The sequence below is a fragment of the Podarcis melisellensis genome, assembly GCF_964234715.1.
Source record: "Podarcis melisellensis genome assembly, chromosome: 2".
NCBI classification, from domain to species: domain Eukaryota; kingdom Metazoa; phylum Chordata; class Lepidosauria; order Squamata; family Lacertidae; genus Podarcis; species Podarcis melisellensis.
The window spans coordinates 9645910-9657993 of NC_138529.1; the positions used below are offsets into that span (position 1 = coordinate 9645910).

The 12084-nt window shown below is 50.6% G+C and overlaps 1 protein-coding gene across 3 annotated transcripts in view; it reads left to right on the forward strand.

Moving 5' to 3' along the window:
• AGAP2 (ArfGAP with GTPase domain, ankyrin repeat and PH domain 2) overlaps positions 1-11828 on the forward strand; it is a 119872-nt gene extending 108044 nt beyond the window's left edge. For 2 of the 3 annotated variants that reach the window (XM_081898514.1, XM_081898512.1), the window contains exons 14-19: positions 1678-1737; positions 3018-3169; positions 4199-4289; positions 5525-5747; positions 6764-7019; positions 9512-11828. In XM_081898514.1, the coding sequence (XP_081754640.1) occupies positions 1678-1737; positions 3018-3169; positions 4199-4289; positions 5525-5747; positions 6764-7019; positions 9512-9718 (989 nt within the window). In that variant the 3' untranslated portion in view covers positions 9719-11828. The remainder of the gene's footprint in view (positions 1-1677; positions 1738-3017; positions 3170-4198; positions 4290-5524; positions 5748-6763; positions 7020-9511) is intronic. The other variant, XM_081898513.1, reaches the window with a different exon arrangement.
• Positions 11829-12084: the final 256 nt, after the last annotated feature.

Sequence of the window (12084 nt, forward strand, 5' to 3'; positions counted from 1 at the left end):
TGTTTGTTGTGGGGGAGGAAGGGAAAGGAGAATGTTAGCCACTTTGAGACTCCTTCGGGTAGTGATAAAGCGGGATATCAAATCCAAACTCTCCCTCCAGACTGCGGACACAGACTTAGGAATGATGCATTGAGCTGATTTTTAAAAATGGTGCCTGTAGTGACATCACACTGACCCTACATTTCAGGGGTTAACATTTTTTTAAAATGTTTTTATTGAAGATTTTCTTGGGTTACAAAGGTACATACATCGTCTCTGTCTTCAGATAGGGGTTAACATTTTTGAGATCTTAGAAGGACCACCCCGTTGTTTTCTAGGGTAGGAAAAGTTGTGGCTCCAGCTGGTTTGCTCCTGGTAATGCAAATTTTCATAAGAACAGGAGAAGGAGCTTGCTCGCCTCACCATTCAAAATAAGTAGCCCATTCCTGGGAAGACATGCATATATTTGCCAGAGTGACAGTCTTCGCAGGAGAGGGAAGGCTCCCTTCCACAGTGCAGATAACATCTCTTGCAAACCCCCAAGCACTCCGCCCAAATGCCCACTTCGCACCTTCCTTCTCCCTCAGAAAAATGTAGGGAATGATCCTGTGAACTGGGATTGGGTATTTACCGTGACTGACAGGTGAGTGGGGCCATCCACCTGTCAGTCACCTTACATCACTATGAAGGCAAGCTGGTTTTCGAAGGGAAAATGGATCCTCTGATGATCTCTGATCTTTGAAGTTGGGTGTGGAGCAGATGGTTGTCTGTGGGGCGGAAATGGTCTCTGCTGGGACTAATATGGTCTGTGAACTGGAAGCTCCCTCTGCCTGATCTAGTGGATCACACTAGATCATGACTGGGGAACCTGTGGTTCTCAAAGTTGTTAGACTCCCAACTCTCATCCGCTCCAGCCAGCATGCAAGGGCTCATCCACACGTCCATTTGTCCCCTGCTTTGTAGGCATGGATCCAAGCGGGTTTGCCTTCGCCCAACTGCTTCCCGCTGGAAAACCTATTCTTTAGTGCTCAATTGGAGCATACGTCAACCCAGAGAAATCCAATTGACTTTTGGTCCGATTTAGCTCTAAAGAATGGATTTTCCTGGGGGAAATGTGGATGAGTCCTAAGAGTGTGTGGTGGCCACACCCACTCTTGGCACCTTAACTTGCTGGAGAATTGGCCAAAGGGTTCAAGGAAAATGTTAGCCACTCCTGATCTAGAGGAAAGGCCAGCACTGTCTTCAGTCTGCCCGCCCTCAGGAAGTACGAATTTAGACTGCGGGGAGGCCATGCTGAAACCAGTGGGTTTTTTGAAGGGTAGCACCCCACAGATTCCGAGTCCGGAAGGCACCACCCCAAGTCCAACTGGGCTTCCCACTCCCACCCCCACCTCTTCTGTTCTGTCTACACTAGGCAGCTGATGTGAAGCCTTTCTTTTCCACTCTTGCGGTTTTGCTGTATGCCCCCTTGCCCAGGAAGGGTTTGTCGCGGCTCACGCAGCTTCCTCCCCTCACTCTCCCTTGCGACTCTTCACGCGTCCACCGCCACTGCCACCCCCTGGGCCCGTGGGTTCTGGATAGCCTCTGCTTTTTTTGGTTCTTATTTTTCTCCTCCTCTGAACACTCTCCCCTTTCTTCTTTTCCTCCCTTCTCTTTCTCTGCCTCTCGCTTCCTGCTTCCCCTCCGGACCCTCCGCAGCCAAGCGTAAAATGTGGAAATTAAAAACCTTTGGTAGTTTAAGAAATATTTATAAAACAGGTAATGAGTGGCGGGGGGCAGGCGCGAGCTCCTTTTGTGCCGTGGCGCCTGTTGCATGCGATTGTGCTTACATCGTGACGTGCAGCCTGCGTAGATGTCTATCCCCAAAACGCTTCCCCCGTGATCAAGAAAGCTTCCATCCTATTCTGCCTCTCCTTAACAAGCCCCCCAGCCCCCAGGGGAGTGTTAAAATGTCCCTCCCTGCTCACATCGGGTTTGCAAAGGTGGCTGAGCTCCTGGAATTCCTTTAAGATGGCTGTTTCCAAACTGTGTTCCACAGAGCCTGCGGGCTCCTCAGGGCTTCCTCAACTGGAAGATCTGTAATGACAGATGAGCCCCATCTCGTCCTGCACTGTACAGCCGTGGGGATTGCTAGGTGTGCCTGGAGTGCCCTCTTAGTGTGTGCAGGTGAACAGGAAGGCCCCATGGGTGCCCTAGAATGCATTCCCCCAGAAACCTCTGCCATGCCCAGAGGTTCCTTGGCAGGCACGTCAACAGAGCAGAGAGAGCCCTGAAGGGGGAGAGTTTGGAAAGCCAGCACATTGTGGCATTATGGCACCAGCCCCTTTTTAATGCCCTGGTGGTTGTCGTTGTCGTGTCCTTCCACCAACCTGATGAAGGGTTTTGATGAACTAAAAACCTTGCTTGTTTGCTTGTCACCTTTTAGTTGCCCTTACATAAGGGCACTGCTGTACCGTTAACTTTTGGAGATTTTCTTGAAGACTCCGGAAGAGACTAAGGCCCATTTATTCAAGCCGCAGGTCTGGGGCTGAGGGGACCTGAGTTCAAGCCCCGCCTCTTCTGGACCCCACAGTGTGTTCCATTTTTTCACTCCCCTGCCCCCCATCTGTAACATGGGAAATGGCAGTTTATAGCACAGTTGTGAGAGAGCCGGCAAAAAACCCCAGGCAAAACACACATTGTACAGCATTCCACAACTTCAGGGCGCTATGTAAATACTTTTGCAGTAGCAAATATGTTTGCACGTTGGCAGTGGCAAATATTTGAATAAGTGTAATCGTGGGACTCGTGCTCTCAGGAAGGTGTGTGCCTTAAAACTCTGCCTCTGGCTCTCCTTATGGGGTTTAAGGCTGTTAGTGAACACAAGCCGTGGCTCTTGTCCATGTCATTCCCCCTGCAGGGCATCCTCCCCATTCTCTGGTTGTGTTGAACCTGCCCCTTAGGGGAGCGCAGGGAGGGAAAATATGTTGGTTGGAAGCCCTAGGGTTCATCCAGCCTCCACTGCGGTCCAGCTGGAACCTGCTCTTTTGTATCCACAGAGGAGGAGAACTTTGAGTTCATCATCGTCTCCAGTACAGGGCAGACATGGCATTTTGAAGCCAGCACCATTGAAGAGAGGGACTCCTGGGTCCAGGCCATCGAGAGCCAGATCTTGGCTAGCTTGCAGTGCTGCGAGAGTAGCAAGAACAAGGTACTGATCCCCCCCTCCCCCCCAAAAAAACCACGGGGACACACACATATGACTCTACCCTGCAATGATCTAGGCTTGCCTGTCTCAATATTGGCTACCATTGTCATGATCACACCTTCCACTTAATGTGTTATATAAAGGTAAAGGGACCCCTGATCATTAGGTCCCGTCGTGACCGACTCTGGGGTTGTGGCACTCATCTCACTTTATTGTCCGAGGGAGCCGGCATACAGCTTCCAGGTCATGTGGCCAGCATGACTAAGTTGCTTCTGGCGACCAGAGCAGTGCACGGAAACGCCGTTTACCTTCCCACCGGAGCGGTACCTATTTATCTACTTGCACTTTGACGTGCTTTCGAACTGCTAAGTTGGCAGGATCTGGGACTGAGCAATGGGAGCTCACCCCTTCTTGGGGATTCGAACCCCCAACCTTTGGATTGGCAAGTCCTAGGCTCCGTGGTTTAACCCACAGCGCCACCTGTGTGTTATATAGATGGGCCTTTTCTGTAATAGCTCTCCATTTTCCCAACACTCTCCACATTTTTCTGGCACCAGGGAAGAACATCTCCACCCCACCCCCTGGGTGTTTGGTGGCGATGAGATTTTTCACTTTGAATAGGGAGGGTGGAAATGGCAACTTGCATAAGAACCGTACCAAAAAAATACAACAAAATCAACACAAACAGAGAAGACAGTAGAAATCCAAACATGCAGTGCAAAAACTTGGGGCGAGGTAGGGTTCTCGATCGACCTCCCTATGTAGAGCGTTCCATAAAGCAGGTCCCATCTCAGAGTCAGCTCCTCTGTGATCCCATTTGTCTCAGCTCAAATAAGGGAAGTCCATGGCACAAGGCAATGTCTCCAGGGGTCACCCTGTTGCAGTTGGGGGTGAAGACTGCCACACAAAGCGAGAACCTTGCTCAAGGTTTGAAGAGGGACTGAACTGTTGCCTTGGGGAGGGAGACCAGGCTTCGAGCGCTCTGAAGAAAAGGCTAGCAGGAAGATCCACCCTCTGTCTCTATCCCTACAGGCTCGCATGGACAGCCAGAGTGAAGCAGTGGCAATCCAGGCCATCCGTAATGCCAAAGGCAATTCCTTATGTGTGGACTGTGGGGCCTTCAGTAAGTATTTCTCTTTTGTATGCAGTCGGATCTAAAGAGATTCCAGATGTGTGTGTGTGTGTGTGTTCCCCCTGGGTGGCAGTGATTGATCCTTGGGTATTATTAGCACTAAAGCTATTGAGATATTAGTGCTGCCATTTGGCACCACACAGCTCTGCTTTCTGCCAGTTCCTTAGGAACAGGTAGTTCCCTTTCAGCACGTTGGTTAATCCTGTCTGGAGACAAGAGGATCCAGGGAGTATTATGACAGCTTCTATGTAATCTTTATTTTATGTGCTAGATGCTATGCAGAACAGAGAGAGGGTGTGACTCCTGCCCAAGATGAAACAATCTATGATAGGCAAAATGCCATAGTCGCAGGGAGGGGAACAGGAGTGAGCTGGGATTGAGTGTGTTTAATTCTTTTAAAAAAATTATCCCATTCTTATTTTACAAAGCGTACAAAAATCCTCCTTTATCTTTACAACAGCAGTCTGAAGTAGGTTGGGCTAGAGTGGGGTATAGGCCCAACGTCACGTGGCGAGCAGGGACATGAACCCAGGTCTCCCTAGTCCCTGTCCACTAGATCAGCCTTCTTCAATCTGGTTCCCTCCAGATGTTTTGGATTACAATTCCCATCAAACCTGAACATTGACCATGCTGGTTGGGACTGACAGGGGTTGTAAGTCTGTGAAGCAATTGAACTTTGCTGTCCTGGATTGTTTGTATGAATTCTGTGTCATGTCTTTCTTGTCTGTTCATTTGGGCTATTGTAGCATTAACTTGATAACTCCTGGGGCTCAGATGTGAAGGCAGCAGAAAGCCATTGTTTCACTGGAAGATGGCACAGTCCCTTGTTTGTGGGCAGGAAAATCAAAAGCTCCAAGCTTTCTTCAGTGGAGCATATGATTGTCAGGGGGAGGTAGAGGAAACCTTTAAAAAGACAGGTGAGCAGTTCAAGGTGGATCTTGGCATGATGAGCACGAGAGAGGCCCCATCTTCACTATGCATTTAAAGAGCACCATGCCACTTTAAACAATTATGGCTTCCCCCAAAGCATCCTAGCGACTGTAGTCTGCAAAAAGAGCAGAGAGCTGGTAGGAAATTCCTATTCCCCTTTCAGAGCTACAATTCCCAGAGTGGTTCAACAACCTCACTTCCGGGAGAACTCTGGGAATTGTAGCTCTGTGAGCTTTTTGCAGGGGGCGAGAGGAGCCTTCCCTGATTTCTGATTGGCTGGCTTGTCTCACCCCCAGACCCAACCTGGGCCAGCCTGAACTTGGGGGCGTTGATCTGCATTGAGTGCTCTGGCATCCACCGGAACCTTGGCACCCACCTCTCCCGGGTCCGCTCCCTCGACTTGGACGACTGGCCGCTGGAGCTCACGCTGGTCCTCACCTCCATCGGCAACGAAACGGCCAACAGCGTCTGGGAGAAATGCACGCAAGGACGCCGGAAACCCACTTGCGAGTCGTCACGGTGAGTGCAGGGCAAGCTGCCACCGTAACACAGCCACAACTGGAGCCTCCAGGACCTAAGGCTGCAGCCCTGTGCAGAAGCGTAATCTTGTGGAAAGTCGTGGGCGTTAAATTCTGAGTCCACATGCGCAGAATTGCGCTGTTAAACTACCAGTTTAGACTGGTACCTGGGGTAGGTGGGGGAACTTAAGCACTTGCCACACCTTCTCTCAAAATGGCTTCACTTTGCCTGGCTTGTTGTGCCCTTAACTGAATGGAGTTTGTGGTTCTACTTAATAGCTACTCTAAATAAATAATAATAATAATAATAATAATAATAATAATACAATGAGTTAAAGAAAAAGAATACATAAAACATTAAAAGCCACAGGAAAAACAATATGAAAATAAAATATAATTAAGATTACAGAACAATATAACATATATGTAAATGAATGAACATACTGTTTCTCTCAAATATACATTGATTCATGGGTCACTATGGTTTCTATAAATAAGTTCCAAATATTGTTAAATTTGTCCATACATAATCTTCATCTGAAAATGATCTGTTCATGGGTTGCAAGTTGTCATGTCATCTATCCATTGATCAAAAGAGGCCATATTTTTGTCCTTCCAATCTATCAATATCAATCTTTTTGCAGATGTAAGGGCACAGAGAATCCGTTTACATTCACCGATTACAAACTCTAGGTGTACATTGTTATGGGTTTTGCTCTTTCCTTTTACTGCTTAGACTCAGAATGATTATATTGCAGAGTTGGGTCCCTGAGAATCATCTAGTTTATTCTTCACTTGGCGGGATGGTCTTCTCTACTTAAGAAGGACCATGCTGAGTGGATCATGCCAACTGTTCCATCCAGTCCTGTTTCTCACTGGGGGAAAGAAACCTCAACCAGGGTCATAAGCGCACTAGCCCTTCCCTTCTGTTCCCCTTGTATTCCACAGCATACAGACTCTGAAAATGGAATTTGCGTATAGCCATCATAACCCCTCTTTCTCTGTCTGTCTTCCCAGGGAAGAGCGGGAGTCATGGATTCGAGCCAAATACGAGCAGCGGCTGTTCTTGGCACCGCTGCCCCCCTCTGAACTTTCCCTCGGGTGCCAGCTCTTCCAGGCCGTGCTGGACCAGGACCTGGGTGCTGTGCTGCTGTTGCTGGCCCACAGCTCCAAGGATCAGATCAACGCCCCCACGGGCGACAAAGACCGGCGCTCGGCGCTGCACGTGGCATGTGACCTGGCGCACGTGGTTATTACTCAGCTTCTGGTCTGGGTAAGTTCTTGGCAGTGGACGGTGAAGGATGTTGGGGATCCAAGGGAAGCAGATGTTCCCTTCCAGCTCTCTTCATGTGCCCTGGGTCAAAAAGGATTAAGGCCCTATCTGCACTCTACAGTTAAAGCAGTATCATACCACTTTCAACAGTCATGGCTTGCCCCCAAAGAATCCTGAGTAGTGTAGTCTGTTAAGGCTGCTGAGAGTTGCTAGGAGACCTTTATTTCTCTTCCCAAAGTTCCCTGGATGCAGGGGTTGATGGATTCATAAACCACTCTGGAAATAGTAGCTCTGGGAGGGCAATAGAGGTCTCCTAACATCCCTCAGCCCCCTTTAAATGCAGAGTGCAGATGAGATGAAGAATGTTAATTGCTCAGATAAGCCTTGGTGTCCAGCCCGCTTTGGTTGCGCAGTTCTGCTAGGCCTCCGGACTTCAAAGGCCACATTCCAAAGGCTCTGAGCAACACGCAGAGATGAGCAGCGGTCAGAGAAAGCTGCAAGCTCCAATGCTTTCTTCAGTGTGCTTAAATAAAATCCACTGAGGATCTTAGCAGCTAGAAGCAGTTTTTATTTACAGCAGACTATCCATTGTCTATCACAGCGAACAGCATCGTGAAAACACGTCCTCTCTCCTCAAAAGCGAAAGTAGAGAGAAAGAACAAAGGCTGGAGACTCTCGGATATGACGAATCTCCCCCCTCCCATTAGTAGGCAGGGCGTACACTCTGAGCTGTTTTACCCTGTAAGCTCAGGTTCTCCTCACATGAGAGCCTTATATATGGAGAAAGAGAAACAAGAGACAGGCGTCTACAAGGGCTGCCATAGAGCTGACTCTCAGAGTTACTCCATATGGCTAGTTTAGGTGCCCCTCTTTGATGCTGCTTTTTGTAGCTTGTATACATCGACTAGAATCTCTGAGTTATTCATCAAAAGCACCATTTCCCATGCCCTAGCTCCAAATCACATTAAGACACTTCTGTAGTAGCATGTACAACTGCAATGTGGGCTCTTTAAGAAATGATTCAGACACCTGTATCAGCTGAGATTTTAAAAAGCAGCCTTAAAAAAAATGCAGAGCATCCATGGTCCAAATCTAAAGCCCATGGAGCTTCAACCTGCAATCGATATAAGGGAAAGGGGCCAGAGTTCACTAGCAGAGCATGTGATTTGCAAGAAGGTCCCAGGTTCAAACCCTATAGGATCAGGTTGCAGGGGACGTGAAATACTTCTACCTGAGACCCTCTGCCAATCAGAGTGGACAGTCCTGGGATGGATGGACTAGTGTAGCTTCTAATCAGTGTGTCTTCCCACCAGCAGTTTTTGGCAATGACCATCCCAGGCCAAAGTATTTGTGCCGCTTAGCAGATTTCCCCAAACTGCCCCCCCAATCCCACCTGCAGTTCTCACGGTTTCACTGTTCTAAGTTAAAATCAAAACAGTACTCTAGATAGTATTAGCAAAGGTCAGCAGGGTGCATAAAAATGTTGGTGGACCATTCCATACGCAGGATAACTTGGTACTACGTTGCGGCAGGGGTGGCTGGCTAGTGTGCTGCTGGGGCCGTATGTCAGATTGGCAGGTTGGAAGTGCCTGCTGCATAGAGAGTGGGGCACAGGGATAGTTACCGTATTTTTTGCTCCATAGGGCACACTTTTTCCCTCCTAAAAAGCAAGGGGAAATGTGTGTGCATCCTATGGAGCGAATGCAGGGGGGAGGCAGGCGGGAAAAGCCCCCAAGATCCGCACACAAGCTCCGTGCGCTCTTGGGGGCTTTTCTACGAGGAGGGACAAGGGACTGACTGGCCGCGTCAGTCCCTTCTCCCTCCTCGTAGAAAAGCCCGCAGGAGCCGTGCACTCCTTAAAGGGTGCGTGGTTCCTGTGGGCTTTTGCGGGAGATGGGGGAATTCCCCCACCTCCCGCAAAAGAAGGAAGAAGGTCTGGGAGAAGCCCACAGGCTGCCTGCAGCCTGTCCGCTGCTCCCAGAGCTGGGGGAGGGGGGGTCATATTTTTTTACTTGATTTCGCCCTCTGAAAACTAGGTGCGCCCTATGGTCAGGTGCACCCTATGGAGCGAAAAATACGGTATTTACTGAAAGGCTCTTTGGAATGGATGGGAAAGAAGGGTTGTTGTTGTTTTAAAAAAACCAAGATAGTAGTCACAGGTGGTTTGGCAGACTCCATAACGAGGCCCTCCCAAACCCAAGCAACAGGGCAGTGTCCCAGCCCTAGGAAGTTGTTCTAGCCTGCCGTTACAGCTGTGGGGAAAGCAGGAGAGAGTCTGAGAAAAAGCTAAGAAGGGAAGTAAGGTGGTGGTGAGAGAGGTAGCCTCTGGACTGAGAGAAGTGGAAGGGAAGCCGAGGGTGCAAACGTACGCTGTTGACTCAGTGAAACCCTAATTTCCCAATTCTCAGCATGAGCCTAGGTGTATGTTTGTGTCTTTTTGGAGTGAGCACCTTGGGGTTCCTAACACGTCTCAACCGCTCTTTCCCCCACAGTATGGGGCTGACGTGAAGGCGTGCGACGCCACTGGGCACACAGCCCTCTTCTACGCCCGCCAATCAGGGAGCCAGGAATGCGCTGACATCCTCTTGCAACATGGCTGCCCGAACGAAGGCTACAGCAGCATCGCCACCCCTGGCCTGCGCCGGAAGAGCAGCAGTGCCAGCGTGGGAAGGACCGAGGCCCGGACTGCCCTGGTGTAGCATCCCAGGGGGAGCCTCTTTCCCTATCCCAGTGGTGCAGCAGGGGTCCAGCAACTGATGCCTCTTCTCCCTAGGGAGACCCCACACCCCTCTGGCATCCGGACTACGTGCCAAGGAGCTTGGATCGTGAGTTCCCGTCTCGCACAGGATGAGGAGGTGGTGGCCACCCAGAGCTCTGCTCCAATGGCTCTGCTTGGCGCAGGCTGCCGCCGCCGTCACCCGAACCACCTCGGCGGCTCGCGACTCTCCTCCCGACTGCCAGGCCTTGAGCTGCTCTGCTGGTCTCCAGGGCAACAGCCATCTCTAAAGGCAGGCCGCCAACGCCTGCGGGGAAGAGAGAGAGCAATGCGCCCCAGCGCTTGGAGTGAAGGATCAGGGCCCAGGATGGCTTTCTCTACCCAGTTACTGGGGACTTTTAGAAATGGGGAGGGCGGGGGTGGGCAAGTGGTGAGTGGGGGTTTTCCTTTTCTTTCTTTCTGTGTTTGTAACAAGCTTTGAAGGTGGAATGTAAATCAGTGTTATTGGAGTGGTCAGTGACCCAGCCTCACCTAACCAACTCTAAGAGGGCCCAGAAAAGCTTGGCTGTCGGGGAGAAGGTTAAAAATGGTCCAGCGAGTCTTGTCTTTTGTAAGGCAGTGCGCAGGGGCCTAAGGTTTGAGAGGCGGCCTCCGTGCCATTTGCAGAGGGAGAAACCCTTTGGGCCTTTCCACATGGCCCTGCCAGGCCTCTCCAAATAGGCCACACACCCCTTTCAGTCTTGGCACCTTGATTCCTTTCCCTCTGGGGAGGGGGTGAGAAGGCACCGCTTCAACCCTTCACCTTTTCTGCCTTTCAGCAAGGTTTCTTTTTGGCCCTAAACCACCATGCGCACTCCCTCTCCCCAAACCACCATGCACCTGCCACTGATCTGCCCCCTCACCTGCTCTCTGCTCATCCCTTCAAATCACTTTCTGGTTCCCTGGGAGAGGCTCCCGCCATCAGCCACCAAAACACTGCCTACCAGCTCAGGCGTGGCTGTTGTTTGCTGTGAATGCAGCTTACAGCAGCCTGCTGGCGGTGTGGCCTACAAAAAGCCGGGAGAGTGTGACAAAGGACACCAATAGGAAAGCCCAGGCCTTGGCTTTTAAAACAAGAGTGCTTTTATAAAGGGTTATTTGTTGAAAACTAAAGAAAAAGGCCCTTCCCTCCCTCCCTCCCCCTGTCACCCAGACACCAACTCCACTTCCTTCTCTGGCTAGACTACTGCTGTTTTAATTTATTGATTCATAAAACTCTTCCCTCTCTCTGGCTGGGCAGCATGTCTGGTGCCAGGCTTCGTCGTCCTCCTGTCCCATCACTGCAGCAGAGGCACCTGTGTGGTTTGCGATGCGTGGTGTGGCCTCGGGCTTTATTTCAAATCCGTGATGAGGGTCATGGCAATGAAGTCCAGGAGGAAGGTGACCAGGCACTGACTCCCCACAGTGGTTGGCTGTGGCTCAGTTCATATCCGGGCTGCTTTGTTCAGGGCTGGAGCTAACGAGTGGGCCAGATGCACAAGCCCATCTTGGCCACATCACGGAGGCGCCAGGCCTTTCTCTGCCCTTCTGAATTGGACCACACTCATGAATGTATTGGCGATTGTGTTGCACGAGGCTTACAGGCCCTGGGTGGAGGTGGAAGGGCCTGCTGGCAAGGACTACCCTGGTGCCATTGCCTCCTCCCTTGCAGAGAGAAGCTGGGCCTGGCACAACCAGATGTTGAGAGGGGCTACCTTGCACCTCGGACCCCTGCGCTCCACCTCCCCCTGCCTTGGAGGACTAGAGCCTGTGGTCATGAGGGGGACAGGTGGGGTATGGGGGGCTCTTGAAGACTGAATGTAATTTATGCTGTTGGGCATGGCAGTTCAGCACAAGGTTCTAGGAGAGCCTCTGGTGCAAGCCCTCACAGTGGGATGGGATTATAATACCTCCTGGGGGGAAATGTGAGGTTTGGGGGTGGGGGGAGGGGGACGCAGAAGTGCCAGAGCTGATAGTATTGGCCCTGTGCCGCTGTTGTAATCTCTTGGATTGTAACTTGTAAGTACGTGACAATGTAAGAAGATGTAATAACAAAGACTGGTTATTCCTTCTTGTGACTGTGGTCTGGAGTTGGATTTGCTGCTGGGCAGGAAACAGTTCTTACTCGGTTTCCTTCCTTCCTAGCAGAGATTAAAGCCAGAAAGGATGCCTTTTAAGGCCACCTTGAATTGCACGGGTGAGGGAGTAGGAAAGTGTTTGTGGCCACAAGAGATTTTATCAAGGCTGGGTGTCAAGAGGTTGGTGGAGGACTGGCTGCACAGACACTTCAATGCTGCTCTCGCCTTGAGAGGTCTCAGAAGCAGCAAGCAA